This window comes from Oncorhynchus nerka, linkage group LG6 (genome assembly GCF_034236695.1).
Source record: "Oncorhynchus nerka isolate Pitt River linkage group LG6, Oner_Uvic_2.0, whole genome shotgun sequence".
Classification (NCBI taxonomy): Eukaryota; Metazoa; Chordata; class Actinopteri; order Salmoniformes; family Salmonidae; genus Oncorhynchus; species Oncorhynchus nerka.
In genome coordinates, this window is record NC_088401.1 from 30,142,626 (window position 1) to 30,164,163 (window position 21,538).

Sequence of the window (21,538 nt, forward strand, 5' to 3'; positions counted from 1 at the left end):
CGACCAAGCTTTAACTTCCTGACTGATGTCTTGAGATGTTGCTTCAATATATCCACATAATTTTCCTGCCTCATGATGCCATCAATTTTGTGAAGTGCACCAGTCCTTCCTGCAGCAAAGCACCCAACAACATGATGCTGCCACCCCTGTGCTTCATGGTTAGGAACTTGGGTGGGTGTTCTTCGGCTTGCAAGCATCCCCCTTTTTCGATGGTCATTATATGGCCAGACAGTTATATTTCTGTTTCATCAGACCAGAGGACATTTGTTCAAAAAGTATGATCTTTGTCCCCATGTGCGGTTGCAAACCGTAGTCTGGCTTTTTATGACGGTATGGAGCAGTGGCTTCTTCCTTGCTGAGCGGCCTTTCAGGTTATGTCGATATAAGACTCGTTTTACTGTGGATATATAGATACTTTTGTACCTGTTTCCTCTAGCATCTTCACAAGGTCCTTTGCTGTTGTTTTGGGTTTGATTTGCACTTTTCACACCAAAGTACATTCATCTCTAGGAGACAGAAGGTGGCTCCTTCCTAAGTGGTATGACGGCTGCGTGGTCCCATGGTGTTTATGCTTGCATACTTCTGTTTGTACAGATGAACGTGGTACCTTCAGGATGAACCAGACTTGTGGAGGTCTACAATTTTTTTTCTGAGGTCTTGGCTGATTTCTTTTGATTTTCCCATGATGTCAAGCAAAGAGGCACTGAGATTGAAGGTAGGCCTTGAAATACATCCACAGGTACACCTCCAATTGACTCAAATTATGTCAATTAGCCTATCAGAGGCTTCTAAAGCCATGACATAATTTGCTGGAATTTTCGAGGTTGTTTAAAGGCACAGTCAACTTGGTGTCTGAATACTTAGATCTGAATGCATATGGGTGTCTGTATTATTATTATTTTTTATATATCTGTTAAATTCAAATCTTTCCTGTCATGTTTTGGCGCAAAACATTTTGTAAAGGAAAATGGCATATTGAAGATTTTTGAATTTCCACATGAAATACTGTCAGCAATTGAATGCACTAGTCCAGTGTCACTTTGATTATGCCTGCACATCATGGGTCACCAGCAACCCCAAACAATAAAGAATATGCTACCAGCAAAACAAGCTTGTAAGAAGTGTACTTAAACTCCCCTCTCATACTCATCTGGAGGTTGAACAATTTTTCTTCTCTATCTCTGTAATATGTCTGTATCTATGTAATTGTATATGTATTTACATAAAACCTCGGGACCACAGTGGAATAAGTTTATTGTGCAATTTCAGTCTCTCGATGTGCAAAACTGATAGAGACATACCCCAAGCGACTTACAGCTGTAATCGCAGCAAAAGGTGGCACTACACAGTATTAACTTAAGGGGGCTGAATAATTTTGCACGCCCAATTTTCAGTTTTTGATTTGTTAAAAAAGTTTGAAATATCCAATAAATGTCGTTCCACTTCATGATTGTGTCCCACTTGTTGCTGATTCTTCACAAAAAAAATCAGTTTTATATCTTTATGTTTGAAGCCTGAAATGTGGCAAAAGGTCGCAAAGTTCAAGGGGGCCGAATACTTTCGCAAGGCACTGTATATATATATAATTTCTCCCTAGCTGATCATTGCCTGCAGCCGGCTTTGATTGCAATGTACAGGCAGGGAGAGTGGTCAGTGCACTGTCAATCATCTGGCCAGGAGCCCTGCGTGGCATTAACTGTGCCACAAAAGCATGCTGAAGTGACAAAGACGATTTCCACGTTTATAAACACATGGTCGTTAACATTATTTTGAGTTAATTATCTGAGGGGGGAGGGTGTTCCGTTTATTTTACAGTACAAGGGAAGGGTCATGTGAAAATATGTTTTACATTGGGAAGGCTGTCATTTTTTGAGTTGAACCAGTCCCCAGCTCTAGCTATGTATCATGGCCATCATTCCACACCTGCTGTCCACACTGTCACTAAACTAAACATTGCTAAATCTACATGTATAGTACACTACCTCAAGCACGCTCTATGTCCAGGAGCAGCAGTTGGTTAGAAGACATTAAGCACTTCCTGCTTTTCCCTCTTGATATCCTGCTTTAGCAACCTGTAAATGTTGCATCAGCTTCTAATGTTTCTACAGTCAGCGCTTCGCAAGAGGCTGGATCAGTTCTACCCTGACGCCAAATTGCTTTTGGAGCCTCAGAATGTCATCTCCGTTCAGGGAAATTAGTGCTGTGATACATAGACACACAATGGCCTCTCTCTGAGCTGAGAAAGTTGGAGCAGATCAGGCCTGGGTTTGGCTGTCGTATATCTGAGGGTCTGCAGTCCTCCTCAGCGAAGATTTACGAAGTGAGGAGAGGCGAGGGGGAGGGATTGTGTGTCCTTGGAGCAGACACTGAGGCCTTTTTTTTCGAGGCCATGAGGATATTAGTGTTGTTTTGGGGGTATGTGTCAGAGGGGCCAGAGGACATGTGGTGCTGCTCATGCTCAGTGAGGAGCAGGCTGTTTGGGAGAGAAAAGTCATGCTGGTCGTTCTAAAACTCCCACAGTTTCCTGCCCTAGTATGCACATTGTAAGCGAAGCGCCAGGCTCCATTGTACTCGGGCTGTCTGGTGACGTAGCTGCTTCCTGTAGTGAAGGCCTTGGTGACAGGCAAGCTACTGCACTGCACTGCAATCTCAGCATCCACTTATTCAACTCAAGGTGGGAGAGACTTAATATTCTCCCACAAATCCCATTAAACTTTCTCTGCCCTTATTAGGACTCAGTCTTCCAAAAATGAGATACAGTGCCTTGCGAAAGTATTCGGCCCCCTTGAACTTTGCGACCTTTTGCCACATTTCAGGCTTCAAACATAAAGATATAAAACTGTATTTTTTTGTGAAGAATCAACAACAAGTGGTACACAATCATGAAGTGGAACGACATTTATTGGATATTTCAAACTTTTTTAACAAATCAAAAACGGAAAAATTGGGCGTGCAAAATTATTCAGCCCCTTTACTTTCAGTGCAGCAAACTCTCTCCAGAAGTTCAGCGAGGATCTCTGAATGATCCAATGTTGACCTAAATGACTAATGATGATAAATACAATCCACCTGTGTGTAATCAAGTCTCTGTATAAATGCACCTGCACTGTGATAGTCTCAGAGGTCCGTTAAAAGCGTAGAGAGCATCATGAAGAACAAGGAACACACCAGGCAGGTCCGAGATACTGTTGTGAAGAAGTTTAAAGCCGGAATTGGATACAAAAATATTTCCCAAGCTTTAAACATCCCAAGGAGCACTGTGCAAGCGATAATATTGAAATGGAAGGAGTATCAGACCACTGCAAATCTACCAAGACCTGGCCGTCCCTCTAAACTTTCAGCTCATACAAGGAGAAGACTGATCAGAGATGCAGCCAAGAGGCCCATGATCACTCTGGATGAACTGCAGAGATCTACAGCTGAGGTGGGAGACTCTGTCCATAGGACAACAATCAGTCGTATATTGCACAAATCTGGCCTTTATGGAAGAGTGGCAAGAAGAAAGCCATTTCTTAAAGATATCCATAAAAAGTGTTGTTTAAAGTTTGCCACAAGCCACCTGGGAGACACACCAAACATGTGGAAGAAGGTGCTCTGGTCAGATGAAACCAAAATTGAACTTTTTGGCAACAATGCAAAACATTATGTTTGGCGTAAAAGCAACACAGCACATCACCCTGAACACACCATCCCCACTGTCAAACATGGTGGTGGCAGCATCATGGTTTGGGCCTGCTTTTCTTCAGCAGGGACAGGGAAGATGGTTAAAATTTATGGGAAGATGGATGGAGCCAAATACAGGACCATTCTGGAAGAAAACCTGATGGAGTCTGCAAAAGACCTGAGACTGGGACGGAGATTTGTCTTCCAACAAGACAATGATCCAAAACATAAAGCAAAATCTACAATGGAATGGTTCAAAAATAAACATATCCAGGTGTTAGAATGGCCAAGTCAAAGTCCAGACCTGAATCCAATCGAGAATCTGTGGAAAGAACTGAAAACTGCAAAATGCTCTCCATCCAACCTCACTGAGCTCGAGCTGTTTTGCAAGGAGGAATGGGAAAAAATGTCAGTCTCTCGATGTGCAAAACTGATAGAGACATACCCCAAGCGACTTACAGCTGTAATCACAGCAAAAGGTGGCGCTACAAAGTATTAACTTAAGGGGGCTGAATAATTTTGCACGCCCAATTTTTCAGTTTTTGATTTGTTAAAAAAGTTGTCGTTCCACTTCATGATTGTGTCCCACTTGTTGTTGATTCTTCACAAAAAAATACAGTTTTATATCTTCATGTCTGAAGCCTGAAATGTGGCAAAAGGTCGCAAAGTTCAAGGGGGCCGAATACTTTCGCAAGGCACTGTATAAAGGCCATATGGTTTTATAGAGCCATTGTAACCCAATACTGGCCTAGATGCTGACAGCAGGTTCTGTCTCTCTATTTTGGATCGTTTTGCTGCCCTTATCAATTACGTTAGAGCCCCTACAGACAGTACACAAAAGCCTGGCCACTGGTTTCGACATCTGAAACCATGGAGCATTTCTTATTACAGTGCCTTCAGAAAGTATTCATATACCCTTGTCTTATTCCGCATTTTGTTTTGTTACAGCTTGAATTCACCCATTTATACGCAATACCCAGTAATGACAAAGTGAAAACATGTTTTTAGAAATGTTTGCAAATTTATTGAAAATGAAATACAGTAATATCAAATTTACGTTAGTATTCACACCCCTGAGTCAATACATAGATTCACCTTTGACAGCGATTACAGCTGTGAGTCTCTGCACGTGCGTTGCACACTTGGATTGTACAATATTTGCACATTATTCATTTTTGAATTCTTCAAGCTCTGTCAAGCTGGTTCTTGATTCCATAGATTTTCAAGACGATTTAATTCAAAACTGTAACTAGTCCACTCAGGAACATTCAACCGATCTCGGTTCAATTATTTTAATTCCATGTTATTACATTTATTTTCTGTGAGCTCAATGAGCAGTTTCTGTAGAGGTAAATCAGATCCAGCCTGAACTGTGCAATGTAGTAGGGAGTTGTAGTTTCGAACAGGCCAATATTATACATAGTTTAGCACAGAAAACATAGTACAGTAATTAACTTTAATTCCCATAATCCATTGCACTGGCCTGCTTGTCCAGTATGTGTGGAGCACTGAGCTATAATAAAAATGGTGTGGAATGGAGACAGAGAAGAGAGAAAGAGGGCTCGAAAGAGGGATCGAAAGCAGTTGCTACGCGAGGTATCTCTACCTGAAAATACATGATCTAAGTGATTGATAGTTGGTATTCAACAATAATAAAAGTTTGTCTTATTTACTTTGAAGAACTACTAAAATAATGACAGCATTTTAACACACCGAAAACAAACTTAAAGATTCCCAAAATAATTTTGCCAAATCAATGTTTGTAAATATCATGTGGCTTACCATGGTACTGATGTGTGTGTGTGTGTGTGTACGGGCATGCGTAAGAAATACTCACCCTACGTGTAGACTAGTTGAATGCCAATGCCATCCTCCTCTCTTTCATGTTGGCAAAACATTCTATGGCTCTGTCATACAGTACACTTTTAGTTGTTGTCATAAGCTACCTAGCTAAAAATGCTTGCTAGCCAAACTTCCTCACATGGGCAACAATGAACAACAGAACCAACTGTTAGCTAGCTAGTTAACGTGAGCCTACTTGGCTACATATTGGCCTCAGGCCAGTGGCACAACATATTAATTTATGGTTAGACCATAATCATTGGCCTGTACAGAGTCCAAATCTCCATCTCCATCCATTGGAAATGGCCAATTTAGCAAGCTAGCTACTGAAGGACATCAACACAGACCAGAAACAGACACGTTTATCCTGAAAGTTACATTTTGCTTGATTTGATTGGTCTGAAGCCAAATCCAAACTGGCCTCCCTTGAGTGGTTTGTTTTGCTGCACCAGGATAACTCACAGTTGAGCTCAGCTCAACACTGATTGGCTAATGATTTTTAAAATTGTTTTATGAAGGGAGGCCAAATGCTTGCTGGCATCAATCACAAATGCTACAGCGGCAACAGGTTATACAATAAAAAATATAATAATACTAGTAGGAAAGGTTTTCATCTTTAGCTCATAACCTGTGGATACTATACGATCAGAAAGGTTCGAAATGTATGCAAAACATCACAGCACAATTGAAAAATGTATGGCACATGGAAACCAAACGAGGTTGGTCTAGGGTGATGGGATGGGCTGAGAGTAGCTGAGGGGTGGGATTAAAGAGCTTATGTTTGGTAATGTATTATTGTTATGTGACTGCTTTATATAAAAGTACCATGTATGTAAAATGTATATGCTAAATGTTTATGTAAAATGTATGTGTAAAAAGTATATGTAGCAGAAAAACTGTAAAAAACGAAAAATATATGTGTCCTCGGAAGAGGGGGGAGTGGTGGATGGGCTAATACATTTGATTTTGGTCCAGACAGCATCAGATACATGGGCTACACATACTGAGACAGAGGGGACACTGTTTCCCTCATTCTGATGATTTCTCTGGTGAGATTCAGCCACTTGCAAATTGATGGGATATTTTGAAAACACAAAGACAGATGAAAGATACATTCAAATATTTGGGGAAGCCTGGCTTCCCTTGGCATCCATGGATACATGCCACTGCTCAGCATTACTTGCTAAGCAACTCCCGTGTATATTTGGCCTTGTGTTTTAGGTTATTGTCCTTCTGGAAGGTGAATTTATCTTCCAGTGTCTGTTGGAAAGCACACAACCAGGTTTAAGATTGTGCCTGTGCTTAGCTCTATTCTTTTTCTTTTAATCCTAAAAAAACACTCCCTTGTACTTGCAGATGACAACCATACCCATAACATGATGCAGCCATGCTTGAAAATATGAAAGGTGGTACTCATTGGTGTATTGTGTTGGATTCGCCCCAAACATAACACATTATATTCAGGATATAAAGTTTAAAAAATTGCAGTTTTAATTTAGTGCCAAATTGCAAACAGGACGCGTGTTTTGTAATATATTTTATTCTGTACAGGTTTCCTTCTTTTCACTCTGTCATTTAGTTTAGTATTATGAAGTCACTGCAATGTTGTTGATCCATCCTCAGTTTTCGCTTATCAAAGCCATTAAACTCTGTAACTGTTTTAAAGTCACCATTGGCCTCATGGTGAAATCCCTGAGCGGTTTCCTTACTCTCCGGCAACTGAGTTAGACAGGACACCTGCATCTTTGTAGTGACTACAGTAGGTGTATTGATATGCCATCCTAAGTGTAATTAATAACCTTACCATGCTCAAAGGGATATTCCATGTCTGCTTTTTAGTTTTTACCCATGTATCAATAGGGGAAAATTCCCTGGTCTTTGTGTTTGAATCTGCGTTTGAATTCACTGCACGACCGAGGGACTTTACAGATAGTTGTACTGTATGTGTGGGGTACAGAGATGGGGTAGTCATTCAAAAATCACGTTAAACACTATTATTACACACAGAGGGAGTCCAAGCAACTTATTATGTGACTTGTTAAGCACAATGTTACTCCTGAACTTATTTAGTCTCGCCATAACAAAGGTTTTGAATACTTTTCGCTCAAGACATTTCCGTTTTTCATACAAATGTCTAAAAACGTTATTCCACTTTGTCATTATGGTGTATTGTATGTAGGCCAGTGACACAAAATCTCAATTTAATAAATGTTTTACTCAGGCTGTAACACAACAAAATGTGGAAAAGGACAGGGTGTGAATTCTTTCTGAAGGCACTGTATGTGCTGGTTTCTTTGTGATACGGTTTTTCCTAGGTTGATTTGGAAAAGGGACTTGACGATGTCCTATTCACTGTCAGTTGGGATTTAGAAATGAGTGTCACTGACTTTCTCACATACCCCACCCCCTTTTCTTGGCAAAACAACCACAGTGGAAAAGACCGATGGGAAAGAACTTGTCACAGGAGTAATGGCACTGAGGTAATGAATTGGACTGTCTTGCCAGACACTGTAGCATTAGCCCACTGGCAAGAGCTAGAGTCATGGAAGCCCTTTGCAGTGTTCTTGAAAGGAGCTCTTTGGTGTACTACTGGACTGCGTTGAGGTCTGGATTGACCCAGCCTGAACACTTGTCTCAGGCTTCGGTTAAGTCTGTGACATCTTTTGCCAATTTATCTTTCCCCCTCTCTCTTTTTTCTTCCCGTATCTCTGCTCTGACGTTTATTAGGATGAATCTTGACCGAGAGACAGAGCTGAGGGATTTCCACTAGATGGGCCAGCTGCAAAGTCAAAATTGGCTATATATCATATAAATGCAAGAAAACAAAAATGTCCTTTTCGGTCTTAATTTAAGATTAGAGTTAGACATAAGAACAGCAGTGGGGTTAAGGTTAGGGTTAGGTTTAAAATCAGATTGTATTTCTTTGTGGCTGTCCCAGCTAGTGACTACCCCGCAGAGCTGCCTCCAGTACATGAGTCATTCCAATAAATTCCCACCTGCTTCTCCTTGTTGTTGTCCTCGTAGTTGTCTTCTCTCCCTCTCATTCTTCACTATACCTTTTTTCAACATCTGTTGAGTTTATAATGCACAAAACGACTATGTGATCATCTTTATTATTATGGCTGAGGACTACAGTGTATGGATCATTTTATATGGATCATCATTGGTTTGGGTATCAGTGGGGAATTATTTTAGCCCAAAATGCCTTGCTGTGGTTGCACACTTAAAATACATGAGTTTCTCTTTCATTTTTCCTCCCCCGTCTGAAATAGTTTGTGCATGTTAGATACCAGATGTTTGACTACTTTCTCTCTGATGTCTCAAACTAAAGGAGTCTTGCACCATCTGTAGCCCTTGTAAATTCATGTCTAGTGTAATCAGCTGGGTGAGATATGTCCTTTTAATGACAGGTTTGCAAGTAATACAGAGACATCAAATGGGATCCCACTGTCGTGTTGAACTACCATGATTGATGAAACATATGGTAGGAAGGAGTTCGTTCAAAAGGGGACAAAGGATAGTTCTTTCGACCAATAGCACTTTCACACACATCACACAAAAGAGTAATCAATACTTTTCCAGTTTGTTTATTTCTTTTACATTTTTTTTAACCTGATGAACTTGGGTGTTTTATATTTCAGGTCATTTGTTTTGGCTGGGTCAATGTGTTATGCCTGTCTGTTTGTCTGCATATTTGTGTATGTCTAAAATCTAACTTGTTTTATTATCCCTAGCATGCTGGTTTCCATTAGAAAGATACTGAACTTGGACTGGCAAAAGCAGTGTCTGCGTGTTTTTTAATGGCAGTACGTGTTTGTCTCACCATTGGGATGGAAGTGAAGGGCTTTGAAGACACTTCCAGGATCTATTCCTTCCGATGCATAGAACCGCCGATGAAAGTTCAACTTTTATGAGTCATGCTCTGGCTACCGAGGCTTGACTGATGCTGAGGTTGGACTCAACAGTTTCTCGTAAAACTCTTGTTTTCAATCGAAGTTACAAAATGATCAAGACGGCTAAAGTTTTTATTTCCTCGGCAAACAGTAAAAGTAGAGAGGGTTTCAAAACCGTTCAGTTTTGAAAAGAACAGATAGCAAAGATTTAAACTACCACTGTACTTGCAGTTGGCTCAATCAACTAGTTGACATGAGCCTTAGTTGATACCTTTTTGTCTCTTACAGAGAGCAAAGAGACTTAGCTGTGTATCCTCCAAAAGAAACCCAGGTGCTCAAACTCAAAATAGAGTGAATCAAAAGAAAAGAAAAGCTGTCTTCATTTAACTTTTCTCACCAGCTGCATGAAAGTGTAGATAGGAGCTATGGGGGAAATGTAGCTTAATTAGGAGCACTGTGATTCTCTGGGTTTGGAATGCTCTTATGATCAGTGAGTGACATGTAATTACGGAGTTTGGATGTTGCTCCTTGTCCAGTGGCAGCTGGCCATGTCTCCTGCATGCAAAATCCATAGTATCAGTTAGGATTTGGATGATGAAACTAAGGCTTGTTCATTCATCAAAATGAATGGCATATGTACAGTTGAAGTCGAATGTTTACATACACTTCGGTTGGAGTCATTAAAACTTGTTTTTCAACCACTCCACAAATTTCTTGTTCACAAACTGTAGTTTTGGCAAGTCGGTTAGGACTTTCTGCATGACACAAGTAATTTTTACAACAATTGATTACAGACAAATTATTTCACTTATAATTCACTGTATCACAATTCCAGTGGGTCAGAAGTTTACATACACTAAGTTGACTGTGCCTTTAAACAGCTTGGAAAACTCCAGAAAATTACGTCATGGCTTTAGAAGCCTCTGATAGGCTAATTGACATCATTTCAGTCAATTGGAGGTGTACCTGTGGATGTATTTGGAGGCCTACCTTCAAACTCAGTGCCTCTTTGCTTGACATCATGGGAAAATCAAAAGAAATCAGCCAAGACCTCAGAAAATTGTAGACCTCCACAAGTCTGGTTCATCCTGGGAGCAATTTCCAAACGCCTGAAGATACCACATTCATCTGTACAAACAATAGTACGCAAATATAAACACCATGGGACCACGCAACCATCATGCCACTCAGGAAGGAGACGCCTTCTGTCTCCTAGAGATGAACGTACTACGGTGCCAAAAGTGCAATCCAAGTCAATCCAAGAACAACTGCAAAGGACCTTGTGGAGATGCTGGAGGAAACAGGTACAAAAGTGTATATTTCCATAGTAAAACAAGTCCTATATAGACATAACCTGAAAGGCCGCTCAGCAAGGAAGAAGCCACTGCTCCAAAACCACTATAAAAAAGCCAGACTACGGTTTGCAACTGCACATGGGGACAAAGATTGTACTTTTTGGAGAAATGTCCTCTGGTCCGATGAAACAAAAATAGAACTGTTTTGCCATAATGACCATTGTTATGTTTGGAGGAAAAAGGGGGATGCTTGCAAGCCAAAGAACACCATTCCAACCGTGAAGCATGGTGGTGGCAGCATGTTGTGGGGGTGCTTTGCTGCAGGAGGGACTGGTGCACTTCACAAAATTGATGGCATCATGAGGCTGGAAAATTATGTGGATATATTGAAGCAACATCTCAAGACATCAGTCAGGAAGTTAAAGCTTGGTTGCAAATGGGTCTTCCAAATGGACAATGGACCCCAAGCATACTTCCAAAGTTGTGGCAAAATGGCTTGAGGACAACAAAGTCAAGGTATTGGAGTGGCCATCACAAAGCCCTGAACTTAATCCCATAGAAAATTTGTGGGCAGAACTGAAAGAACGTGTGTGAGCAAGGAGGCCTACATACTTGATTCAGTTAATCCAGCCCTGTCAGGAGGAATGGGCCAAAATTCACCCAATTTATTGTGGGACACTTGTGGAAGGCTACCCAAAACATTTGAACCAAGTTAAACAATTTAAAGGCAATGCTACCAAGTACTAATTGAATGTATGTAAACTTCTGACCCACTGTGAATGTGATGAAAGAAATAAAAGCTGAAATAAATAATTATTTCTATTATTATTCTGACATTTCACATTCACACAAATTTGACTAGGATTGAATGTCAGGAATTGTGAAAAACTGAGTTTCAATGTATTTGGCTAAGGTGTATATAAACTTCCGACTTCAACTCTACTTATATGTACATATTCTCATTCGCCCCTTTATATTTGTGTGTATTAGGTAGTTGTGGAATTGTTAGATTACTTGTTAGATTTGTGTGTATTCGGTAGTTGTTTGGGAATTGTTAGATTACTTGTTAGATATTACTTCACTGTTGGAATGAGTGACCAATAAAGTTTGATTTGATTTGCTGTTTCAGCATGACAATGCCCCTGTGCACAAATGGAGGTCTATACAAAAATGGTTTGTCGAGATTGGTGTGGAATAACTTGACTGGCCTGCACAGAGCCCTGACCTCAACCCCATCGAACACCTTTGGGATGAATTGGAACGCCGACTGCGAGCCAGACCTAATTGCCCAACATCAGTGCCCGACCTCACTAATGTTCTTGTTGTTGAATGGAAGCAAGTCCCTGCTGCAATGTTCCAATATCTCGTGGAAAGCCTTCCCAGAAGAGGGGAGGTTGTTATAGCAGCAAATGGGGGACCAACTCCATATTAATGTCCATGATATTAATGCCCACATACTTTTGGTCATGTAGTGTATCAAGTGGAACCCACTATGAATGGACCACCCAGTATGAGAATGGGCAAAGCATTTAAATGCAGACCAAGGCCAGCGCTAGTTCTTGAGAACACCCAACCCGCAACCCGAAAGCTCCAACACTGAATGGGACCGCATGCATGATGTATTCATACTAATCTAAAATAAATAATGGAATAAGACTAAGGATTTCTGTAAGCATTTCCACAACTAGTGTTCTCCCTAGTCCTCCAAGCCATGTTATTTTCTATACACATTTTTACATTTTCTCTAAGCCATTCTATATGGCGGAGATGATGTTTTTTTAGTTGTTTTCTGAAGCCTCTGTGAGTGTTGAGTCAACATATTTTTTCACTTTGTGTTGTAGTCTTGTATCATGTTCCCCAGAGGGCCTGAGTCTGGGTATGTCATCACAACCTGGTCAGGAGGAGTCTGATCTCAGGTCAGGTCTGGAATACAAATCTACGTGACAAACTTTAGGAGGGTCGCTGTCTGTCAGTCCGCCTGTCTGTGCTCTGCTCGCACACAAATCTAACTAACAGGCATTAGCGGGGTCAATGTTCGTTTGTCACGCAGCAACAGGCATACATTATGTAGAAACAGTGTGCTCTGTCTCTGAAAATCTATAAATCTACATAAATAAATCTACATAACTGACAACGTTATCTGTCTACCTGTCTGTTCCCATTTTCTCTCTAAATCCCCTCCAATTTTGGACATACCCAATGCCTATAATCTATTTGTATACCTGCATGATATATTACACTGTAGAGACTTTTCCTGAATGCAGTAGGCTGTAAACTTGATTTTAGACATCCCATTACATCGTGTAACGAGCCGCAGCTTTTTATCAGGGTTGTTCCCCCTCATAAAGAACCAAAGTCTAGCCATAACCCCTATATGCCCCATATAGGTGGATCATCCAAAACGCATCATTTGTTGGACTTTCGGGAAACCATTTATAATCGTGGGGTATCAAATGGTGAAAATGTTTCCCACACTCTCCAGTTTTTTAAAATTATTTGTGTAGGAGATGAGATTTATACACTGTCGTATTTCCCCCTCCTCACTTGTATCACGCAATTGTGTCTGTGTACCAGTCAGAGGATTCATATTAAGGGAATATCTCAATTGCATACTCCTCGCTTCATCTTTCCTCTCTCCTTGTCTCCCTCTCAAAACCCACTGGATGAGAAAGCCAGAGGTCCCTCCCCTCTGACCTTCTCCTCCATTGGATTTTTGAGGAGGTGAGGAGAGAGGATGCAAGAAGTGTGCAATTTAGATTCTTACTGTTTTTAGCCGATAACGATTCCACTCTCCCACACCGGGACGGCGAGGTGACTTCTTTCAATGATTACAACCACTCTGTACAAAACCTTTGAGAAGGGACGGTCCGCTTTGAGGGGTGATGAGGAGATGGTGATCGCATCGGAGGAGAGCACTCCGTGTCCCAGTGTGATGGGTCGCTCTCAGGAATCAGATCCAACTCCAGGGCCAAAAAAAAGAGATGGGGGAATCCTCCGCTCTCACGCCATGGTGATGGGATCCAGCTTGCAGCTTCTCACGACTCCCTCCTTCCCTCGGCACGGCGGCACTCAGCGCACATCTGCAGTCTGGAGGGGCCTCAGTGTTTACATATGGCCAACCATACAACGCCGACCACAGCACCAAACTCCCTAACCGCCGCCTTTGAACAGAGCAAGTTTATCTGATGAAGAGGCCCTGTGACCGTTGTACAAGTGCATGCAAGATAAACTTGACACTTCATTTTCACACAAACATCCCAAAACAAGATAATGAGATCCATGGTAACCCTATAGTTTGTGTTAGTCATTGATGATAGAACCCTGCATGGCACCATCTGTGCCGAAAGCTTTAATAAAAGCCAGTTGATAGGTACCACATTTGATGCCGTTCTCTCATGGCTGGAACTTTGAACAATATCAAATGGACTGCACCATTTTCAAAGTGTAAATATGGTAATACAAAGTGTTTTACAACAATGGACATATGTTTCTTGACAATGAGATTATGGGGAAGAGAGGAAAAATGGCTATTGACTTGTGTGTGGGATTTTTTTCCATATTTAAAAATATATATTTCTCAGGCTGCATTATGTCTCTGATGTGACATATCTCTATGGTAGTATGAACTATGCTTCTGATTGTTTTCTCTCTATTTATATATCTCTCTCTCTTTCTCTCAGACTCAGACCGCAGCACACGGACATTGAGCACCCCCAGCCCTGGCCTCATCCTGCCCACAAAGTCCCCTTCCCTCTCCTCCCCAGCCCTATCCATCAATGGCCATGAGTCCACCTCCCCCTCTGGCTCTGCAGAGACCATCGCCATGGTACACCCCCAGCCAGGCACTCAGACCCGCTCCCGCCAATCTAAAGGTCAACACTACGCCCCCATCGACCTCCTCCCTGATCATGCCCTCCTGCAGATCTTCTCTCACCTTCCCACCAATCAGCTGTGCTGCTGTGCACGGGTGTGCCGGCGCTGGTACAACCTGGCATGGGACCCGCGCCTGTGGAGCACCGTGCGTCTGACAGGCGAGCTGCTCCATGCCGACCGTGCCCTGAGGGTGCTGACCCACCGGCTGTGTCAGGACACCCCCAACGTGTGTCTGACCCTGGAGACAGTAGTGGCCAGCGGCTGCCGGAGGCTCACTGACCGGGGGCTGCATGCAGTGGCTCAGTGTTGTCCGGAGCTGCGCCGCCTAGAGGTGACCGGCTGCTACAACATCTCCAATGAGGCCGTGTTCGAGGTGGTTTCCTGTTGCCCCAACCTGGAGCACCTCAATGTCTCAGGTAACCATGGGAGGTTGGGGACAAGTTCAGTTCAGAAGTGGTTGGAGACTCTGAATGAGTGAAGAATCAGCTTTTATGCAAATGCTTCACACATGTTCACATCGTATATCAGAGGAATGCCCAGTTTCCTGCGGTTATTATAGGGGTCGTTTTTGATTTGCATTGGCATTTGTGTCCCTTGCCGTTGCAATCATGAAAAACACTTGAACATGACAAATAGTTACACATCATACATGTTGTTTTATTGAACTGTTTATGAATGATAAAACATAATGCAGGTCCTTTATACTGAAAAACTTTGTTTATGCATTGTTTAAAGTACTAAGGGTAAGCAAATTGCTCCAAAATGTCACTTGGTGTTACTCAATTTAAGTGAAGGGAAATAACATTGTGAGCAAATTAATTCTCAATGAATGACCTTAGTTTTGAGCACACGTGGCCTGCGTTTCAGAAAATCCTGTTTTATCTAAAATGTCTCATTAGTGTTATTTCTTTTATTTAACTAGGCAAGTCAGTTGAGAACAAATTCTTATTTACAGTGACAGCCTATCGGGGAATAGTGGCTTGTTCTGCCTTGTTCAGGGGTAGAACAACAGATTTCTACCTTGTCAGCTCGGGAAACCTTTAGGTTACTGGCCCAACGCTCTATCCACTAGGCTACCTGCTGCCCCAAATGTACTACTTCTACTGGGGTCACAATGTTATCATAATGCAATTTAAAAAAATGTAAAGTCATTGTCGGCCCGCAATGGAATTTTAGGAATGCCCATCCAGAAAACAGGCAGTTGCATTTGCTTTATTAGTCCTGATTCCTGTGACTGTTCAATTTGGCTGATTTAAGCTCTACATCAGCTACCAAACTTTATCAGGAGTCATCCTAAGCCTATTTGCAATGAGAATCCATGTGTTTACACAGCAGAAATGCAGAAGAATTTTGTTTTTCGCTATGACGCAGCTCGTCAAAAATGTACTAATACCACTGATTATCATGACAACTTAGCCCACGGTGTGAAACTCCTGATTTTCCATTGCATATTGTCCATTTTACTTTGACCTGTCCTGTTTTAGGACATCTTGTTTGTTAACACGTCATATACAAATCAAAGCACATTTTTCATTTGATTGGGCACCAGGTTAAGCTGTTTTAGTGGTCACCAACCGGTTGATTGCGATCACACTGGGTAGGCAGTGTTCCCATTTCGAACCATTTCATTTGTCTGTAAATACAAACTCCCCCTACCGGACGGACCAGGAGATCTGTGGCTAAATTGAATGTGCTTACTGCTCTGGCAATTCGAATAGGTCACATCACCGTGCCTCGAGCTTCAATGACCCCGGGCCACAGCAAAGTTTGATACTAGCCTATGTAAGATTTAATAACTTTTTAAACAATGACCAGAGAGAGACTGTCAAAGATTACAGCAAAGAGCTGCTGTATTGTGTGAGGTCATGCGCTTTTATTCAGCACTGTCAACACTGTTTTTATTCAACACTATTACAAAACGTAAAACGCGCTTCTCCAAACTTCCACTAGCGCTGCAGCTGCAGTGAATGAGTAGCTGTCGATAGCCCTATGTTTTTATTTTTATTAGCATTTCGTTGTATCTATTTTAATATCGAGGAATATTTCACCGTCTCTGGTCATAGGAACAACATTCATTTTTGCACGAGGCTGATGCGGTGCAAATCAAGTTTTGCCATCAGGCGGAAGACGGTGTGCCCTCTCTCTGGTCAGTCTCACCAGAGGGAAGGAAGGAGAGAGCAGAGACCATGAGAGGTCAGACCCTTTGCTGCTTTCTCCTTCCCTCCTCTGAGACTAATTCAGTGCATTCAAGACACCTCGGGAACTCTGAAAAAAACTAACTCTGAAAAATATAGTTGGAAACTCTGGCATCTTTCTAGAGCTCTAACTTTTCGACCTGAAGATCACTGATGTCGTGATTTGACCTCAGAGATTCCAGTTGCCTTTAAAGCACCATGACCATCAGATGCAGGTAGCATTAGTCCAGTAAAATCAAATCAAAACAAATGATTTCAATTAATGCTCAGCTGTGCCTCGTAAGTGCTACACCAACTGATCTATTTTGTTATCAAAGCTTGAGTTTTGAAAGATAATATGGTCTGAGAAGAACAACATTGGCAGGCCAGGCATATAGCAAATATGCTGTGATAATGTATTGGGCTTAATGCACAAACCGTATTCCTACATAACTGTTTTTATTAGGTTAATGTTACGTTTTTTAAGTTATGTTTTTTTTTTAATGAAGCGGTAGATCTCGGCTTGCTTTTTGACTGCGAAAGGGATCTTGTCTCAGAAAAGGTTGGTGACCACTTGGCTATTTGATCTGAGAAATGTGCATGATGTAAAAAGTGTCTGTCTCATGAGATTTTCATAAATGTAATTGCCAGACTGTAGGCTACAGAAAATGCCACATACTCTTTGTACCGTAGGCTATAGACTACATGCTTTGTTAGACCTTTTTTTATTTTTTAAATATGTTTTTTTACAAAGCGGGCACTGCTTATCATGGGGCGGCATCAGCGCTCACCTAAATAGCCCATATGCCACTGGCTGAGATAAATTATCACTGTTTTTTAGCAGAATTATGGGATGTATTATGTGTTGTTGGAGGTGCATCTTGGTCAGTTTAGCTCAGAAAATGCCTCCCCTGTCAATCTGCAGCCCTAGGCTGCTGCCTAATCTTGCCTAATGTGCGGGCCGGCCCTGCATCACACACATCTGTGAACTTTCCTTAAAGAGAAATTCATTTCAGTCCTCGTTTTCTCCCAAAGCTGGGAAAAACATTAAAGGAGCATGGAAGCTCTTCCAGCCATTGGGTCCCTAGTGGGAGAGGAAAGACCTACTTAGCTTTGAAAGCCGGACTCCTTTACCTAACAGGAGTAAGAGGGCTAGTCTGGTGCTTTCATTAAGGAAGTGGCACAAAAAAAAAAAACATTTACTTTGACTCGGCTTTGGTGACAAAGCAAAGTCAGTGCCATGAGGAAGTAAAGTCCTTTGTTGTAAAAATAGACTTGAATGGTCGTGGTTGTAGAAATAATGAAATGAAGATGTATTTATTTTGCTGGAAAATGTTGGTCCCCTGATGTGTTATTTGTATTCTGAATTTGGTCATGTCTTTCAAGAAGTATGGTTAGGCAATATAGCAGGTTCTACTTTGGCACCCTCAAGTGGTCTTTTCTCACATAGCTGCAACATTAGTACAAATTATAAGGAAATTGCGTATGCTATACTAAGAGAGAATGGTCAGACAACAAAATATGCAAATTGCTTGAAGTTATAGACCAAGACCAGTTACGATTACATGGCTGTCTTTGTAATAAGCCCCTTCTGTTCCTCCAGGCTGTTCCAAGGTGACCTGCATCAGCCTCACCCAGGAGGCTTCAGTCCAGCTCTCTCCACTGCATGGCCAGCAGATCTCCATCCACTACCTGGACATGTCTGACTGTTTTTCCCTGGAGGACCAGGGCCTCCGCACCATTGCCTCCCACTGCCCCCGCCTCACACACCTCTACCTGCGGCGCTGCACGCGCCTCACTGACGAAGCCCTGCGCCACCTGGCTCTGCACTGCCCCTCCGTCAGGGAGCTCAGCCTCAGCGACTGCCGCCTGGTGGGGGATTTCGGGCTGCGCGAGGTGGCCCGCCTGGAGGGCTGCCTGCGCTACCTGAGTGTGGCCCACTGCGGCCGCATCACAGACGTGGGGGTGCGCTACGTGGCTCGCTACTGCCCGCGGCTCCGGTACCTGAATGCGCGGGGCTGCGAGGGCCTCACGGACCACGGCCTGGGACACTTGGCCAGGAGCTGCCCCAAACTCAAGTCCCTGGATGTAGGCAAGTGCCCGTTGGTGTCAGACAGCGGGCTGGAGCAGCTGGCACTGTATTGCCAGGGCCTGAGGAGGCTGAGCCTGAGGGCGTGTGAGAGCGTGACGGGTCGAGGGCTACGGGCCATAGCCGCGAACTGCTGCGACCTGCAGCTGCTCAACGTACAGGACTGCGAGGTGTCGCCGGAGGCACTGCGATTCGTTAGGCGCCACTGCAGACGCTGCGTCATAGAGCACACGAACCCCGGGTTCTTCTGAGAGAGGGATCACTGGATTCACCTTCTGACAAATGGATATGTTTAAATTCCTGCTCTGGGGTTGACCAAGAAGAGGGCTGAGTTGTCAGGACTAGTTGGAAAGGGTGTGCAATATCCACTTGTGTCTTTTTTGAAGGTTATTTGCATGGTTAATAATGCTGTTCTTTGCGTACACTCACATGGAATGTATTTAACATATTTATCTGTATAAAGGGAGGCAAATGTTTCAATGTATTAGACCTTGTTTGGTATTCCTCTCACATGACACATTTCGGATGTGACGTTTGCTATGCAATAACATTGAGCACTGGGTACAGATTCATTTCGAATGCCTTCTCTTTACCTTTGTCCATCTTTTGTGCTTCATTTCCTCGACATTAAGGAGACAGATATTCACCATTACATTGTACACATTCCTTTTTGCGCAGGAAGTTATTCCACACCAAAACCACTATGAATGTATCACTAGTAAGCTAACCCAATAACCAGCATGCATATCTGGTGACTTCTTAACCCTGTGTTCAAATCCAGTAGGAAGAAAGGTGTATCTTTGTCAGTCTTAAATGCTTATAATGTTTCTTTTTTTTTTTGGTATTTTGTGTGCATATGTACTTTATCAAATCTAATAGACAATCACTTCAATTGAGGTCAATGGTGTCATGCGTCTTGACTATTTTATCTTGCAAAGTACCGTGTATAGAATGAATGTATGGACTCAATGTATGGACTCAGTGTACAACTACGTTTTTACCACCAAATAGAAAACAAAAGGATTGATGTTCTTTTGACCAGGAACACGTTGCTGCTACAATTATTCTAATAAACAGCTTTGTAATAAACAATTCTTCGACCATCAGGACATATTTTTCTACACAACATGAAGTGAATATAGCCACGAGACGTGACGCCCATGTGGACATGAGTATGCATGAAGTTCAATTGTAGTAGCACTCGCTATTTAGGGCCATTCGGATGCTTGAAAAAGCATAGTATCTAAAAAATACTGGTGCTACCATAAGTGGCTTGCTACCATATACGGTATCGTACACTATATACGGTAACTTAACTGACAGAGAGCCGCAGAGAGAGTGCTAGAGATAATCCGTTGAGTTGTTAACCAAAGGTCATTGTTCTGTGTGTGTCTGCGCATGTGTGACAGCACTTCACAACACGCTTCCTGTTTATTCATTCCATTGCTGTACCATGTTACCTCATATGGTAAGGACTGTGTGTCACCGCAACTTTGGCCACCATCCTCTAGGGTTGTGTTCCTGTTATAACACACTGACAAAGAAGAGTAGAATAACATTTGAGTACCCGAGTGTTAAACAGTTGTTATTTTCACTGTCTTGTATTGTAGCTACATGTCTTCTTCTCTGTTCTTCTGTTATGTTTACGTAGAAATTGGAATTTCAAATCACTGACTGACAACCAATGACAGTTAACACTGATAGTCACTGGTTTGTGTGTATGTGAGTGTCTGCGTGTTTATGATTGATTTGAATGCCTGTGTAATGTATGTGTTTTTATCAGTCTGAATTTCTCTTTCTCTCTGAAAGTAACAGCCACGATGAAACAGTTTCTGTTGAGTTTTTGCCCGGCCGTAGGCCTTTTCAGCACTTTGTTAGCTCAAACAGGTACATATTGCATTACAGATTTTGTCCTTATTTAACCTACAACCTGATCCTACTCCCCTCCTTTTTACCTATTGGACAATATGACTTCAAGTCTTACTGACAGACACGTCTGTACTTGCACCAAACTACCCCTTACTCGGGTTATGGTTTGGATCCATGGGGAGGCTTAGCTGTGGGTGGAACCTTCCAATATGATGGATCGGCCCTGGTGGCCTATCAGAATGTGGTTGTGGTTGTCATTCAGTATCGCCTTAGCATCCTGGGTTTCTTAAGGTATGACCTTGACAACATTTCACCAGTGTTACTCTACATTTACTCCAATTCGCATTAAGTGCCTTAAACTCTAACTGAACTATAGTATGTTTTACAATGGTGCCTTGAATGTTAATTTGATGTGTCAGGTGTGCCAAAACAATTGCAACCTTAGACATTACAACACCAGGTGTATTGTTTATTTGCTTCAAGTACAGGAGACAAACATGCAGGTGGTAACTGGGGCTTCTTGGACCAGATTGCCAGCCTTCAGTGGGTTCGTGATAATATCATGGATTTTGGGGGAGACCCAGACTCAGTCACCATCTTCGGACAATCTACCTGGGGCATTAGTGCATCCATGCTGGTAGATATGAGAAAGACAATGTGACACAGCAGTGAGATGGTCAGGTACAAAAGAAGAGGTGTGGTTGAATTTATACCTCACAGTGTAAACCATCAAAACCAAAGAGAGTAGCACTGTTTGACCCAATGGCTCTGTCTATCACCTGACAGGTGTTGTGTCCATTAGCTGAGGGCCTGTTTCCCAGAGCCATCCCTATGAGTGGA

General features: G+C 42.3%; 1 protein-coding gene across 1 annotated transcript in view; it reads left to right on the forward strand.

The window, feature by feature from the left end:
• The window catches only part of LOC115130319 (F-box/LRR-repeat protein 7-like), a 33,327-nt gene extending 13,406 nt beyond the window's left edge, over positions 1-19,921 (forward strand). Inside the window, exons 3-4 of the mRNA XM_029661336.2 lie at positions 14,374-14,982; positions 18,344-19,921. Of these exons, the coding sequence (XP_029517196.1) occupies positions 14,374-14,982; positions 18,344-19,080 (1,346 nt within the window). The 3' untranslated portion in view covers positions 19,081-19,921. The remainder of the gene's footprint in view (positions 1-14,373; positions 14,983-18,343) is intronic.
• Positions 19,922-21,538: the final 1,617 nt, after the last annotated feature.